Source organism: Stylophora pistillata, chromosome 3, assembly GCF_964205215.1.
Source record: "Stylophora pistillata chromosome 3, jaStyPist1.2, whole genome shotgun sequence".
Classification (NCBI taxonomy): domain Eukaryota; kingdom Metazoa; phylum Cnidaria; class Anthozoa; order Scleractinia; family Pocilloporidae; genus Stylophora; species Stylophora pistillata.
The window spans coordinates 29,992,596-30,007,597 of NC_142521.1; the positions used below are offsets into that span (position 1 = coordinate 29,992,596).

General features: G+C 42.1%; 2 protein-coding genes across 2 annotated transcripts in view; both read left to right on the forward strand.

Moving 5' to 3' along the window:
• The window catches only part of LOC111343123 (NLR family CARD domain-containing protein 4), a 253,148-nt gene that overhangs the window by 219,552 nt on the left and 18,594 nt on the right, over nucleotides 1-15,002 (forward strand). The gene's annotated exons all lie outside the window — the stretch shown is intronic.
• On the forward strand, nucleotides 2,631-8,480 carry LOC148735529 (uncharacterized). Its single transcript, XM_088752965.1, has one exon. It carries the CDS (start codon nucleotides 2,631-2,633, stop codon nucleotides 8,478-8,480), a length of 5,850 nt encoding a protein of 1,949 aa, XP_088609091.1.

Consider the following 15,002-nt stretch of genomic DNA (forward strand, 5'->3'; position numbering starts at 1 on the left):
AAGGCCATCGCTAGTCTCTGAAGAAAGGTTTTCGATGTACTCTCCTTTCAAAGTGTCTCTCGTATAAACACAAAGTACGCCGCCGGACTTCTGGGGGCCAAGATCTTGCCTGAACATTGAAAATCCTGCTATATAAACAGCCGGGCGTCGGTTACCGAAGAATCTAGCCACGTTTCTGATATAGTGAAAATATCAAATCCAACCGATTGAATAGAATCTTTTACCAGAATGAAACTGATTTTCTCTGGACCTCAAGGAGCGCACAGTAAGATGGGTAATTTTGATGTTTGCATGAGTATTCTTCGGAAAGACGTTCAATTCAGAAGCCACGGACCTTGCGGTCGAGGAGCCACGAAGCGCGGTCGGGCTTGGTCCAGGCTGTGGATGTACATCACCACCCAAAACTATTCTAATAACAGAAGGATTAAAAGAAGAAGTCCCATTACAAGAGTAAAGGGGACGTCTCCCCAAAAAACGAATGCGAACCAGTCAATGAAGTGCACATGATGATCCAAGATGGCGGACGAAAGCCAAACAGCAACAATGACAGGAGTTCGGAGTAGAGCTAAAAACAGTTAATGATTGCACACAAGTGACAATTCCAGCTTGGTGGTAGCCTGTGTGATCAAATCTGTAGTTATCAATGCCAGCCCAGCATTGATAACTACAAATTTGTAGTTATCAATCTTGTTGTTTGAAGGACGATTAGCGCTATCCCAGTGTTAAATTTTAGTCCAAGTCTCTTTACTTCTTTGTTCGAAAGCCTTTTTAGCAAAATTTTCAATTTATTTCTTTTTGGAACATCCAATCCTCAACTTGCAGAGAAAAAAGATTCAAACTGAATTTTCTTTTAAAGCTTTCAGACATGGAATCAAATTTCGCTCTAACCCTGGGTTGCCTAACCCAGTTTTGAACAATCCGGCGAGGATGATTTCATAACCGGGTTCACTTCGTTTTGTCACGAAAAAATCTACCTAGTCCCCTCCTACAACCCTACAATATTCTTATGATCTCTGCCTCCCTCCCCCTCCACATTGACGGTTAATCGGCAGTCAATTTTCTATAGTCACCCTTTTGTATTCTGTTGGCGACAAATGATCCCCCTTCCGCTCCCCATGAAAACCATGTGATCCTCCTTAAAGTCCTCCACCACACTCACCCTCCCCCGCCCCCCCCCCTCTCGTCACATCGCGACAATTAATGACTGGTCCATTATGATCGATGTGAACGACATCTACACCACCAACGAAACGATCATAACGACCTAAGACAAGGGATTATAAACCGTTTTAAATCTCTTGCTAAAAAATCAGCAACAGATTGCATCGAGCAAACTACGAGCAAGCGACCCTCGGCCACTGAAGTTTTCTCGAACTGGACTACATGTACGCTCCGACGAAGGGCTAACACTCGAAATGTCAGCTTTTGTAATCGTTACGGTGGCCAATTTACCATTTCAACTTTGTTGATATATCCAAATTACATGTACAGTACATGTACAGTACATGTACATGTACAACACGCTTGACTGACAACAACCCTTCACTTGACGTTTGCGATGACGTCTGTTCGAGTAACTGACAACAATCTTTCATTGGACCACCTTTCAGACTACACTATCAAATGTTATCTGTAATTATTAACTCAGTCTGCGTAAGTAGTTCCATTAGCTTGACGTTTTAAGAAGAAATTGTACAAACATAATAATTAAAAAGATTGTAATTGTATTTCTAAGTCAACTTGGGGAGACGGGAAACCTCCCTTTTTGCATCTGTTATTTTAAGTCTTCCTGTTTAACAGGAGAATTAACAAAAAATTAAAACTTACGGAGAGCTGCAATGTTTTGCATATTGTTAAAGCTTCACCACCAAGAATTTCCACAAGGATGAGTTCTTTGACTTTTCTCGAGATTAGAACGACAACTCAGTTCGTTTTCCTCTTTTGTATTTTGTTCGTAATACGATTTTCGTCGGTTTTCGCTGGTGCAGGCGAGTGCAGTTGTAAAAGAAAGCGATAATTTGCGCCGTTTTAGATATTTACCAGATGGGAGGTTTTCATGGAGACTCAATTAGATAAACCCTGCCCTTATCCAAAGAACTTAAGAATTATTTGAGCCAGAAAATACCTGTACTACATATTATTTGGTGAGTGTAAGAAGGATGTTATACCCTCAGGCTAACGGGGCTAGATTTTTAATATCTGAATGTTTTGTTTCAGCAAATTTAGGAAAAGTACAGGACACGAGGAATGTATGTACTCATCGTATGAAGATCGATTAAAAAGGTTACTGACGCGGATGTCGTTACACACGTCGTGACGTCGCGTGACGATTATGTTCGCAATGTATTGTGGTTAGAAGAAGGAATGAGCACGCCTTCAAGATGGCGTGGTAATGTTGTTGTTATTAAATGTTTTTGTTTGGAAATGAGCCCTTATTCTGTCTCGAATGATTGAGCGAACTACGAGAACAACAACAGATTGTTAAAATTCGAATATTCTACATGGTCCACCGAGTCGGATGAAAACGGATTGCGATCAGAGATCTTCTGGAAACTGAATTGAACAAGATAAGCGTGAGTCCCTTGATGTTTTGATTTGAATCTTTTGTTGGATTAATCGCGTCTATCTTCATGTCTGGAAAGTTGGCAAGGAAACGGAAGATCCGTACGGGCCACAGAGCGTCAACAAGGAAAATTATTTCGTCTGTAGAAGAGATTTTGGAAACCCTTGAAGAACAGGATCAGCCATCGGCCATCAATATTACAAGATTGCGACAGCAGAAACTCCTGCTACAAGAGAAGCTCGGCACAATTCGAAATTTAGATGAAGACATCCTCACAGTTGTCAGCGAAGGTCAAATAGATGAAGAAATTTGTGAAGCGGACGAATTTGTGGAATTTACGCAGTTGGCAATAATGAGGATCGATGAAGCATTGACTCCTAGCCAATCGACCCCTTCGTCTAAACTTGCAATCGCACCGTCACTTGCAGAAACGTCTAAAGGAAAATCTAACTCACCTGGAAATGTCTCGATGACTTCAGAAACACATCCAAGTTCTTCTAATTTACCTGGAGATGATGAAACGATGACTTTGGAAACACATTTAACTCCTCCTGCATCGACCGAGAATGTTTCGATGGCTTCAGAAGTTCATCTAACTTCTACGTCGCATGGAAATGTCGGAAATGTCGTAGCGACTTCGGAAACACCCTTGACTCCTTCCACATCAGGTATTTCTAATACATATAGCTTAGGAACACAAGTAAAATTACCTAAACTAGACCTGAGAAAGTTTGATGGAGACATAAGCAAGTGGCCCTCGTTCTGGGATGCATTTGAATCTTCTGTGCACAACAATACCAAACTAGCTCCCATAGATAAACTCAATTACCTGAACTCTCTTCTCGTAAAGTCAGCTTGTGAAGCCATTTCTGGATTGTCCCTTACTGCTGCAAATTATGATGAGGCCGTTGCCATCTTGAAGAGAAGGTTTGGGAACAAACAGTTGATAATCAATAGGCACATGGAGACTCTGTTAAACATAAACTCAGTCAAATCAGGCCTTAACATCCAAGCACTACGTCAGCTGCATGATCTAATTGAGTCTCAAGTTAGAAGTCTTAAGTCATTAGGTGTATCCTCAAGTTCATATGGAAGCCTCCTGTCCTCTGTTGTTATGAGTAAGTTACCTCAAGATTTGCGATTGATCATCACCCGAGAAGTGAAGGATGAGTGGGATCTTGATCGCATTCTGGATGTCTTCAGAAGTGAACTTGAAGCTAGAGAACGAGCTAATGGGAACAATGTTAGCCCAACTGACCAATCCTCAACCAAACCTCCTTACAACAGAGGTCGCAAGGGAGTGCCATTGTCAACAGATGCAGCGTTATTTGCCACCGGGTCCAAGCCAACCTGCACATACTGCCGAAAGGATCATGCATCTAATGCCTGTAAGAATGTGACAAGCATTGCAGCGAGGAAAGAGATTTTGAAAAGAGCAGGACGATGTTTTGTTTGTCTAAAAAGGAATCACATAAGTAAGGATTGCAGTTCAAGAATGAAGTGCCTCAAATGCGGACGTCGACACCACATCAGTATTTGTACGAGCGACACTAACAATGAAGCCATGTCTCTACACACTCCAACTGTTGAGGGATCAGCTTCCTCACCTCAGAGCCAAACATCATGCAGCCCTCCAGGAGAATCTAGTGGGAGGCCCACAGTTCTGTATGTCAATGCATCAACACCCATCCTGCTTCAGACTGCCAAGGCAGCAATTTACAGACCTGGTCAACCCAATGAGAAGTTTCTAGCCCGACTAATTTTAGACAGTGGCAGCCAGAGATCCTATGTGACCACCAGAGTAAAAGACAAGCTAAGACTACCAAGTGAGAGAACGCAGACTATTTCTGTGAAAACATTTGGATCAACTGAAGAGAACATTCAAAGTGTGGATGTTGTTAACCTGTGTGTCAGTACTAAGCATGGAGAAGATATGCAACTGTCAGCATTTGTCGTACCACTTATCTGCGATTCTCTACAGAGCCAATCCATTGTACATGCCAGTGTTACTCATGCACACTTAAGGGGACTCAAACTTGCTGACTACTCCACAGGTGAAGATGACATAATGGTAGACATATTAGTTGGATCAGACCAGTATTGGCAATTAGTCTCTGGGAAGGTGCTACGGGGGGAGGATGGTCCCACTGCAATTCAGACAAGACTTGGGTGGGTCCTCTCAGGACCAACAAATGGAGCAATGCAAAATGACCAACAGCAGAACAACTTTGTGACAACACATGTTCTGAAGACGGCCACAAAACCTATTACAAATGAGAGCCTTGATGGAACCCTGCAGAGGTTCTGGGACCTAGAGTCATTGGGTGTCAGACCAAGATCTGTGTATGAAGAATTTGAAGAGAGGATAACCTTTGAGAATGATCGATACGTAGTGCATTTGCCATGGAAGCTGCCACACCCAATTCTTCCTGATAACTACGAACTGAGCATAAAGCGGTTGAGTAACCTACTCAAACGTCTGAACCAAGATCCTGAAGTCTTGATGGAGTATGATTCAGTAATAAAGGAGCAGCTGAAAAATGGCATAGTTGAAGTTGTAGAGAGGCCAGGTGATGGTGGAGTTGGGAAGACTCATTACCTTCCGCACCATGCAGTTATAAGACGAGATAAGGCAACAACCAAATTAAGAGTCGTCTATGACGCCTCAGCCAGATCTAATGGTACAGCCCTGAACGATTGTCTGTACACAGGACCACCCCTTACAGAGCACATTTTTGACATTCTCCTGAGATTTCGAGCTAGCAGAATAGCACTTACTGGTGATGTGGAAAAGGCATTCCTTATGGTTGGCATTGCAGAGGAAGACAGAGATGTGCTAAGGTTTTTGTGGGTGGATGACATTGAGAAGAAGAACCCAGAGATCGTGGTGCTAAGGTTCACCAGAGTCGTCTTCGGAGTATGTTCTAGTCCATTTCTACTCAATGCAACCTTGAAACATCACATTGAAGGATACAAGAATGAGGACCCAGAGTTTGTAGACCAATTCCTTCGCTCCATCTATGTGGATGACTTGAGTTCTGGAGCTGCGGACGACAATGCAGCATATGAACTGTACCTCAAGTGCAAACTCAGACTTGCTGAAGGAGGATTTAACCTGAGGAAATTTATGTCGAATTCAAGTCAGCTAACCGAGCGAATTCAGCAGAATGAAGCACGTATCTCAGCTCCTGCCATATCTGCCAACACTGATCACATGAAGTCACCTTCAGACCCTTCCAAGGAAGATTCTGTAATCGAAGAAGACAAGACATATGCAAAGAGCATGCTGGGAACTACAGACGACACATCTGGTGCAGAACAAAAGGTACTTGGTGTGCGATGGAATTTTGTCAGTGACCAGTTTGTGCTCGATTTGAGGGAGATAGCAACCCTTGCAAGGAACATTGAACCCACTAAGAGAAATGTTGTAGGTGTCACAGCAAAGTTCTATGATCCAATTGGATTCCTGTCGCCCATCATTACAGAGTTCAAGATATTCTTTCAAGAACTTTGTAAGGCAAAGATCGGCTGGGACGAACCTCTAGAAGGAGAATTGAAGAACGAGTGGTTGAAACTAGCCGCTGGATTGCAATATGTAAGCTCATTCACAGTTTCAAGATGCTATTTTCAAGAAGTCACAGAGAAGATTGTTTCTTGTAGTCTTCATGGATTTGGAGATGCATCCAGCAAAGCCTATGCAGCAGTGATATACCTACATGTCACAACAACCACGGGAAGTTATGTAAAATTCTTAGCCTCGCGATCCAGAGTTGCTCCAGCGAAACAAGAGACAATCCCGAGATTAGAACTTCTTGCCGCCTTAATATTGGCGAGACTGATAAGCCACGTCGGAGAAGCCTTAAAGCCTGAATTGGATATAATTAACCTGACTTGCTGGACTGATTCAAAGGTAGCACTAGCCTGGATCAAAGGTGAAAGGAGAGAATGGAAACCATTCGTCCAGAACCGAGTGAATGAAATTAGAACACTTGTGCCAGTGAACAGCTGGAGGCATTGCCGTGGAAAGAACAATCCAGCTGATATACCCTCAAGAGGGCTGAGCCCGTCAGAACTGTCAGTGTGTGCCTTATGGATTGAAGGGCCCACCTGGCTGAGTGATAATGCAGAAACAGGCAGCGAGGAGTTTGACACTGGACAACTTCCACAAGAATGCTTAGAAGAGATGAAGGCTAGAGACAAGGAAGAGTGGAAATCTGAAGCCTACTCATTGCTAGTAGTGGCAGAAACCATTAGCATTGCTAACATTGTGACATGTGAAGACTACAGTAATTTACAGCGACTCTTCAGAGTCACCGCCCTTGTCCTTCGATTTGTGGAGATCTTGAAATTGAGGTTGGAGAAGAATGTTAAAACACAGGAGGAACTGACTAGTCAAGATATAGCAGTAGCAGAAAAACTCTGGATCAAGGAAATACAGAAGTCTTTGAGCAAGAACTCCAAGTTTGAAATTTGGAAAAGACAGTTTGGCATATTCACAGATGAACATGGAATCATGAGATGCACGGGTCGTTTGTCACAGGCACAGTTACCCGCATCGGCAAAGTACCCAATTATGCTGGACAAGAGTCACTACCTCACATCCCTCTTTGTTAGAGATAGCCACAAGCGAGTGATGCATGGTGGTGTGAAGTCAACCCTCACCGAACTGAGATCAAGATTTTGGATAGTGCAGGGTAGGCAGTTCGTCAGGAAGCTGTTGTATGAGTGTGTTGTATGTCGAAGACTTGAAGGAAGACCATACGTGGCACCTCCTCCACCACCACTTCCTGAGTTCAGAGTAAAGGAGGAACCACCATTTACTTATGTCGGAATTGACTTTGTCGGACCCCTCTATGTAAAGAGCCTTAACAGTCCTCAGCAGAAGGTTTGGATCTGCCTTTACACGTGCTGCGTCACTAGAGCCATCCATTTGGATCTTGTACCAGGTCTAACAACTAACGCGTTCCTGAGAAGCTTTAGAAGATTTACAGCGAGACGAGGAAAACCTTCCCTGGTGGTGTCTGACAATGGTAGAACGTTCAAACCTGCAGCCCGAGAAGTCACAAGAATCTTTAACGACCCTGGAGTGAAGCAACACTTCGCAAAGGAACATATGAAGTGGACATTCAACCTTGAGAAGGCTCCCTGGTGGGGCGGAGTATTTGAGAGGCTTGTGAAGTCAGTTAAGAGGTGCCTGAAGAAGACTATCAGTGGAGCTAGACTTACTTATGAAGAACTATTGACTGTGATTATAGAAATTGAAATGATCCTCAACTGCAGACCTTTGTCATATGTATCAAGTGAAGATTATGAAGAACCCCTTACGCCCTCACATCTTCTGTGTGGGCATCGAATCATGAGCCTACCGGACGATAGGTCGAGTGAAGCTGAAGACAACGACACAAATGTTCAACCGCAAGATTTGGACAGAAGAATGTGCCACCTAAGCAATGTCATGAACCACTTTTGGAAGAGATGGAGGAACGAATATCTACTCGAATTGCGAAATTCACATCGTAATGTTACTCAGCACTCCAGTAGCCGAGTCGTATCCATTGGAGATGTGGTTATTGTTCATGACGAAGACCAGCCGAGAGGAAAATGGCGCATTGGAAAGGTTGAAGCGCTCATCACGGGATCTGATGGTCGCGTCAGAGGAGCCGTTGTTCGAGTTAAAACTAAGACAGGAAGACTCACTAAACTCAGACGTCCAGTACAACGCCTTTACCCCTTAGAAGTCCGTTGCAGAAATGAAGAACCGGAAACAATTGTATCACCCAGGAGAGCAGAGCCTAACCTTGCTGTCAGTAGTGCGAGACCTGAACAACACCCTGAACTTAGACGTGACCGCCCGAAAAGGGTAGCCGCGATAGGAGCAGACCGAAGACGGAAGGCGTGGATAGAGAATTTGAACTAAGGAACTCAGGGAACTTTGAACTCTTGTTGTTGTTAGCATTTCTTTCAAACGACTTAAGGGAATTTGTTGACCAGCAAATCTAGGAAGTCTGTTCATTCGTTATCCTGGTCAACAGGGGGGAGTGACGCGGATGTCGTTACACACGTCGTGACGTCGCGTGACGATTATGTTCGCAATGTATTGTGGTTAGAAGAAGGAATGAGCACGCCTTCAAGATGGCGTGGTAATGTTGTTGTTATTAAATGTTTTTGTTTGGAAATGAGCCCTTATTCTGTCTCGAATGATTGAGCGAACTACGAGAACAACAACAGATTGTTAAAATTCGAATATTCTACAGGTTACTTTTCTGCCATTTAAGTTACTTATATTTTACATTTGGCGACGAGGGTGGGAAGATAAACTGTTACTACGACTTCAAGGGAAGTATTACAGGTTTCTACGACGACTCTCTTGAGAAAATTCGACGTTTAGCCAACACTACGATTGACTGATTAATATTCAAGTCTTCAATTTACGACTTCTACGATTCTACATTTTGTTTATATTACTATCGTCTACAATGGCTAGTAATATTCTGTCTCTGTTTCCTACTTCCTCTGTGCACGAGGACATTTTCTCTGTAGGTCCTCGATGGAAAAAGTGGTTCCAACGATTTGAAATGTACTTGGCAGCCCATGCTGTGAAAAATCCGACTGGGAAACGAGCGCTACTCTTATGGGTGACCCTAAAAGCAGGAACGGTGGAACGGCGGAATGACGGAATGGCGGAAAACGACCCCAAATCCTAAAACCCGGAACGGCAGAAAATTACCCCAAATCCTAAAACCTGGAACGGCGGAAAATTACCTCAAATCCTAAAACACGAAACGGATGACAGGGCATGTTGCACAAATTTTGTACAAAGACAGTCAAGCGCTTGGCTCATTCATTGCCACGACGATAACGCCCGTGACCAAACTTAGACTAGCTAGCGTGAGAGCAAGAGAGGTTTGCGTGGGGTCATTCGCGTGGGGATTTCTCGTGGCGTGAGAGGACAAAAGAAAGTTAACAGAAGGAAGCCGTCAAGAAGAATTTGAAAAATTTCCTCTCGACCAGGTGTCCAAAACACTATCATCCTACAATGAAATTTACGGCTTACATATCAGCGGAAGAAATAACTTTCTGCACAAAAAAGAGGCTATTTCACTAATTCGTCTAATTTGCATGGTGAGAATAGATCCTGTCGGTAGAACCCTGCTAACTCGAACCCGGTGAATTCTAAACCCCCTTACTCGGAACGTACTTGAACAAAACCCAATTTCCCCTTATAATTTGAATATATCAACAAAGTTGAAATGGTAAATTGGCCGCCGTTACGATTATGAAGGCTGACGTTTCGAGCGGTAGCCCTTCGTCGGAGCGAAGAGAGGAATTGTGGGTTGTGTGTGCTTTTAAAGGTAGAAAATGGAGCTACGTGATTGGTGGGAACATGGCAACGAGAAAAACACGAATAAATTAGTGGAATGAAAAGCGTTCGTTGATACCTGTGAGATTTAGACTGCCGGTTTGAAAGATGAGCTTATGTTCAAAAGTTTTGCGGCTTTCCGTGTTACCTATGTATATGTCTTTTCACAGCCTCCGCTCATTTCATTCAAACCGGCGACAGAAACATAGGCAATTTTTTGGTCAGAAGTTCTTTTCAGACTAGTGACCAACCAGGCACTTTTAAATGCGCTCGTGCACGAAGCAAAACGTGTCCTTTCATTCACAACACTGAGAAAATATCGGGACCCAAACGATCCATTAAGATCACCGATCACTTCACGTGCACCTCCGCCAATATAATCTATTGCATAACTTGCACTTATTGCAAAATGATTTACATCTGCGAAACAGACAGAAGACCAGGTGACCGATTCCGAGAACACCTTCGCGACGTGGAGAGGAATGAAAAGGACACATCGAAACCAGTCGCTAGACATTTTAAGTTACCTAATCATTCAACATATGGCAATCTGCAGTCTTTCCTTACACTTAGGTAGCACAGAAAGCCGCAAAATTCTTGAACAAAAGCTCACCTTTGAAACCGGCAGTCTAAATCCCACAGGTATCAACGAACGCTTTTTATTCCACTAATTTATTCGTGTTTTCCTCGTTGCCATGTTCCCACCAATCACGTAGCTCCATTTTCTGCCTTTAAAAGCACACACAACCCACAATTCCTCAATTCGCTCCGACGAAGGGCTAACGCTCGAAACGTCAGCTTTTATAATCGTAACGGTGGCCAATTTACCATTTCAACTTTCTTGATATATCCAAATTATTTCGTTACCCCCACCGACGCAGCCCCAAACAGTTTCTTTGGAAACTATCAGCCTTTACCAATTTCCCTTAAATTTGACCCCATTTTTTCCAGTCATTTGCTAGCGGCAACTCCTAAAAGACGGAACGGTGGAAAATTACCCTAAAGCCTAAAAGACGGAATTGTAGGCTGGTCAAGGGATCAAGAGAGCCAAATAAAAATCAAGGGTACCCACACTAATTTCCCCTTAGGAGGATAACTTCTGCCGACCAAGTTAAGTCAATACCAGAGAATATTCTCTTTTATAGATGAAACAATTTTTAGTGTAATAGAAAAATTTTTCTATTACACTAAAAATTGTTTCATCTTTACATGCTCACTTCGGAGGTTGGTTCGCCGCATCTTGATATGCCTTAATGTGACAGCGTGATGCTGTTAGTGAGTTTCACAGGTGCTTACCAATACTTGGCTGTGTAGCCGCGCAATGCGGTTCCAGTCTAGGCCCACAAATTGACCCTTGCTCACCATGAGTCTCCAGTGGCTCAGTGGTTAGAGCATCCGACTAGATCACGGAGGGTTGTGGGTTCAAGTCCCATCTGGGGCTCGGATTTTTCTAAAATTATCTTTGCTCGTAATAATGTACCGTAATAATATAACACATAGAGGCACTTATTCGCTTCGGAGAGTCTTCGTTTAATGTGCTCTGTAAATCTTCCATTGTTTTGCAAAGTCACTCCGAGTAGCACTAGAAATTCGACCTGCTCTATACTACCAATAGGAGTAGGATTTACTTGTCCCTTCTTCTTCAAAACTAATTCTTTACACTTGGAAAGATTGCAAGGCATATAGTTAGTACCTGACCAGCTAAGGTATTGCGAAATTACATCACTAGCACAATCAGTTCCGGCCTTACTTACAAAAACTTGCATTATAGTATCATCGGCATATTTACTAAGACAAGCATCAGGACAGTTTACAAGATCGAGATCATTAATGAAAAGATTAAACAATTAAGGGCCACTGACGCTGCCCTGTGTTGTGCCTTTGTTTACATTATACCAGCAATAGCTGCTACTCCCAAACACTAACCGTTGTTTGCGATTTCGTAAAAAACTAAGATACCAGTTGATGATATACGGATTTAAGCTAAGAGCCTTTAATTTATCACTAAGTATACTATGCCTAATAAACCACTATTCCCAATAAATCAATCAAGGCGTTGTACGATTTTCACCTTTGTTACATCATTTTGAAATCACTGGTGGTCCCTGTAATCTGATTGGCTCTAATTGGTGCGATTTATTCACGAATCGCACCATTTTTTGCTCTAAATCGCATCATTTTACGCTTGACTGAGTTTTTGACACGTGACGTCAAAGTCTTTCTGTTTTGCATACAAAAAAAAGATGTAAAAGCGCTTCCGGTTCCTCTTTTTATTTAAAAATCGGCTCAGTACTGCATCAGTAATATTTAAATTGATCAAGTCCTGTATTTGGGCGATTTCAAAATGGATGTAATAAAGTGGTAATTGAACCTCGTGTCGTGCAATTTTGGTCTGAAATCATACTTGTGATTTCAAATCGAACTCGCGCTCCGCGCTCGTTCGATTTTGAAATCATGCTTATGATTTCAGCCCAAATTGCACTCCAGTTAGTTCAATTACCATTATTTAGTTAACTGCACATTCTGAATCATTACGCCTTTGTAAATTCAGTTAACCTTAGAGAAAACTAAGAAGAGGACAAGGGCATCATCATCATCATCATCTTTATTTGCCTTATTTTAACAATTAAAAAATAGTTAATAACAGCGATAAGACCCAAGAAGCCACCAGGCTTATGGGAGAGCCGCCTCACTTAGAATAATAAATTAAGTAAAGAAAAAGGGCTGCGAATGTGCGGCTTGGCCAATTCAGTGATTATTTAAGTAAAAACTCTTGCAATTTCGCTTTAAAGCTAAGAAAGTTTGACGAACGAGTGACTGAAATAGGGAGAGAGTTCCAAATTTTAGGACCTTGGTAGAGAATTGTAAACTGCTTGACATTTGTTCGGCACAAATGCGTTCGATAATTACTGGCTGTTCTGGTACCATAGTTGTGAATTTGGTTATTCCTTACAAAAAGACCGAGAAGCAATGGGGGCAATAAGTTATTTTTGAAATAAAACATAAATTTAGCGATTTCAAACGTATTGACTTGGAAAATATCTAAAATTCCTAGTTTGGAGAATAAAGGGGCAGAGTGGTCTCGATAGTCTGAGTTGGTGATAGCCCGCAAAGCTCGCTTTTGCAAATAATAAATTCTATTTAAGGTAGATACGTATGTGGACGACCAGACGGAGTTACAATAGACGATATAAGGATAAACTAAGGTGTAATACAAAGTGAGCTTGGTTGCAGAGGATAGGGAAAAGCGAGACCTAAATATAATACCTATTGATTTAGCGATTTGTTTACATACATAGGTGATATGGTATTTCCAGTATATTTGTATTGTATTTAGAGGACTGGACTGGATTGGACTGGACTGGATTGGACTGGACTGGATTGGACTGGACTGGATTGGACTGGACTGGATTGGACTGGACTAGTAAAACGCGGACTAGTAAAACACGGACTAGTAAAACGCGGACTACACTGGTGGTTATGTAACCTTGATAGCAGTTTTAATACCATATGTTGTCCCCCAGTAGAAGTAACTTTGTATTCAGATGCATCTCTCCAAGGATGGGGTGCAGTTATTAGTGATCCATCAACAGGTGGGATGTGACTACCCACAGAAAGCAGGCATCACATAAATTACCTTGAGTTACTTGCAGCATTTTTTGCTCTCCAGTGTTTCCATTCCTCCCTTTCTGACAAACACGTTAAAATTGTGATTGAAAATACCTCTGCTGTCTCTCAAATAAACAACATGGGTACATGTCATAGTGAAGAATGTGATTCTCTTGTAGTTCAGATCTGGGAATTCTGCATTTCACACAATATCTGTTGGCTTACAGCCGCCCATATTCCTGGTTCCTCCAATGAAATTTTAGGTGGTGAATCAAGCCATTTCCATTCCCAAGATACCGAATGGATGCTCAACCCTGAAATTTTGACTAAGGCTCTCAAGACCCTTAACTTTAGCCCAGAGATTGATTTATTCGCTTCTTGATTGAATAAGCAACTGCCTATCTTTTGCTCATTCAGACCAGACCCAGGAGCATCATTCATATATGCTTTCATTATTTCATGGTCTGAAAATAAAACTCTACTGTTTTCCCCCTTTCAGCTGTATCTTACAGGTGCTACAGAAAATCATTCAGGATCAGGCAACTTGTGTGCTAGTGGGTCCTGACTGGCCCACTCAAGCATGGTACCCTCTGCTGACATCACTCAAAATTTAACAATAGCTCTTGATTTCCTAACTATGCTACATGAGAATAGAATGTCCTACAGCACTGTGAACACCGCAAGAAGTATGTTATCTTCTATCCTTCAGCTTAATACCAACTCATCACTCCCAATTGGACAGCTGCCCATAGTGAAGCGTTTTATGAAAGGGATTTATGACCTTCGTCCTTCCTTGCCTAGATACACACCAACGTGGGATCTGAGCATTGTGTTGAATTATTTCCGTAAAGGTGCATCTGTATCAGAGCTTTCCTTGAAGGAGTTGACCTTAAAGCTGACTTTCTTGTTAACTCTTCTAAGTGGACAAAGGTGTCAGATCGACAGTCAGATTCTTTTCAGTTTAAAAATATGGAGCTCTCAGACCACAAATGTACCTTTGTAATTACTGAAAAAGTTAAGAAAAGTCGTGTGGGTACCCATCTTAAACCTGTTGAGTTTCTTTCATATCCAGAAGATAAAAAGTTATGTGTTATTAAACATTTACAGGAGTACATTAAGAAAACCCAAGTCATTCGAAACGATTCTGGTCAATTACTACTTAGCCATGTAAAACCTCATGGCCCAGTCAGCAAAGACAACATCTTCAGGTGGTGCAAGAGCGTTGAAATCTGCAGGTATTGATGTGTTACTAACCTAAACCAGTCAACAATGCATTCAATTTTGGTGACACGATTCTGTGTTTGGCTGACACCAACGAGTGATTTTACTCATAAAAAATAAAAAGAAAAAAGAAATAAAAAAAAAAAGGTTTTTCGTAAAATTTGACTCTTCTTTTATTACGAGTTGTATTAACATTATCATGTTGTAATACACAAGTGTTGCGCTTGCTGACGACTAATAAACCATGGT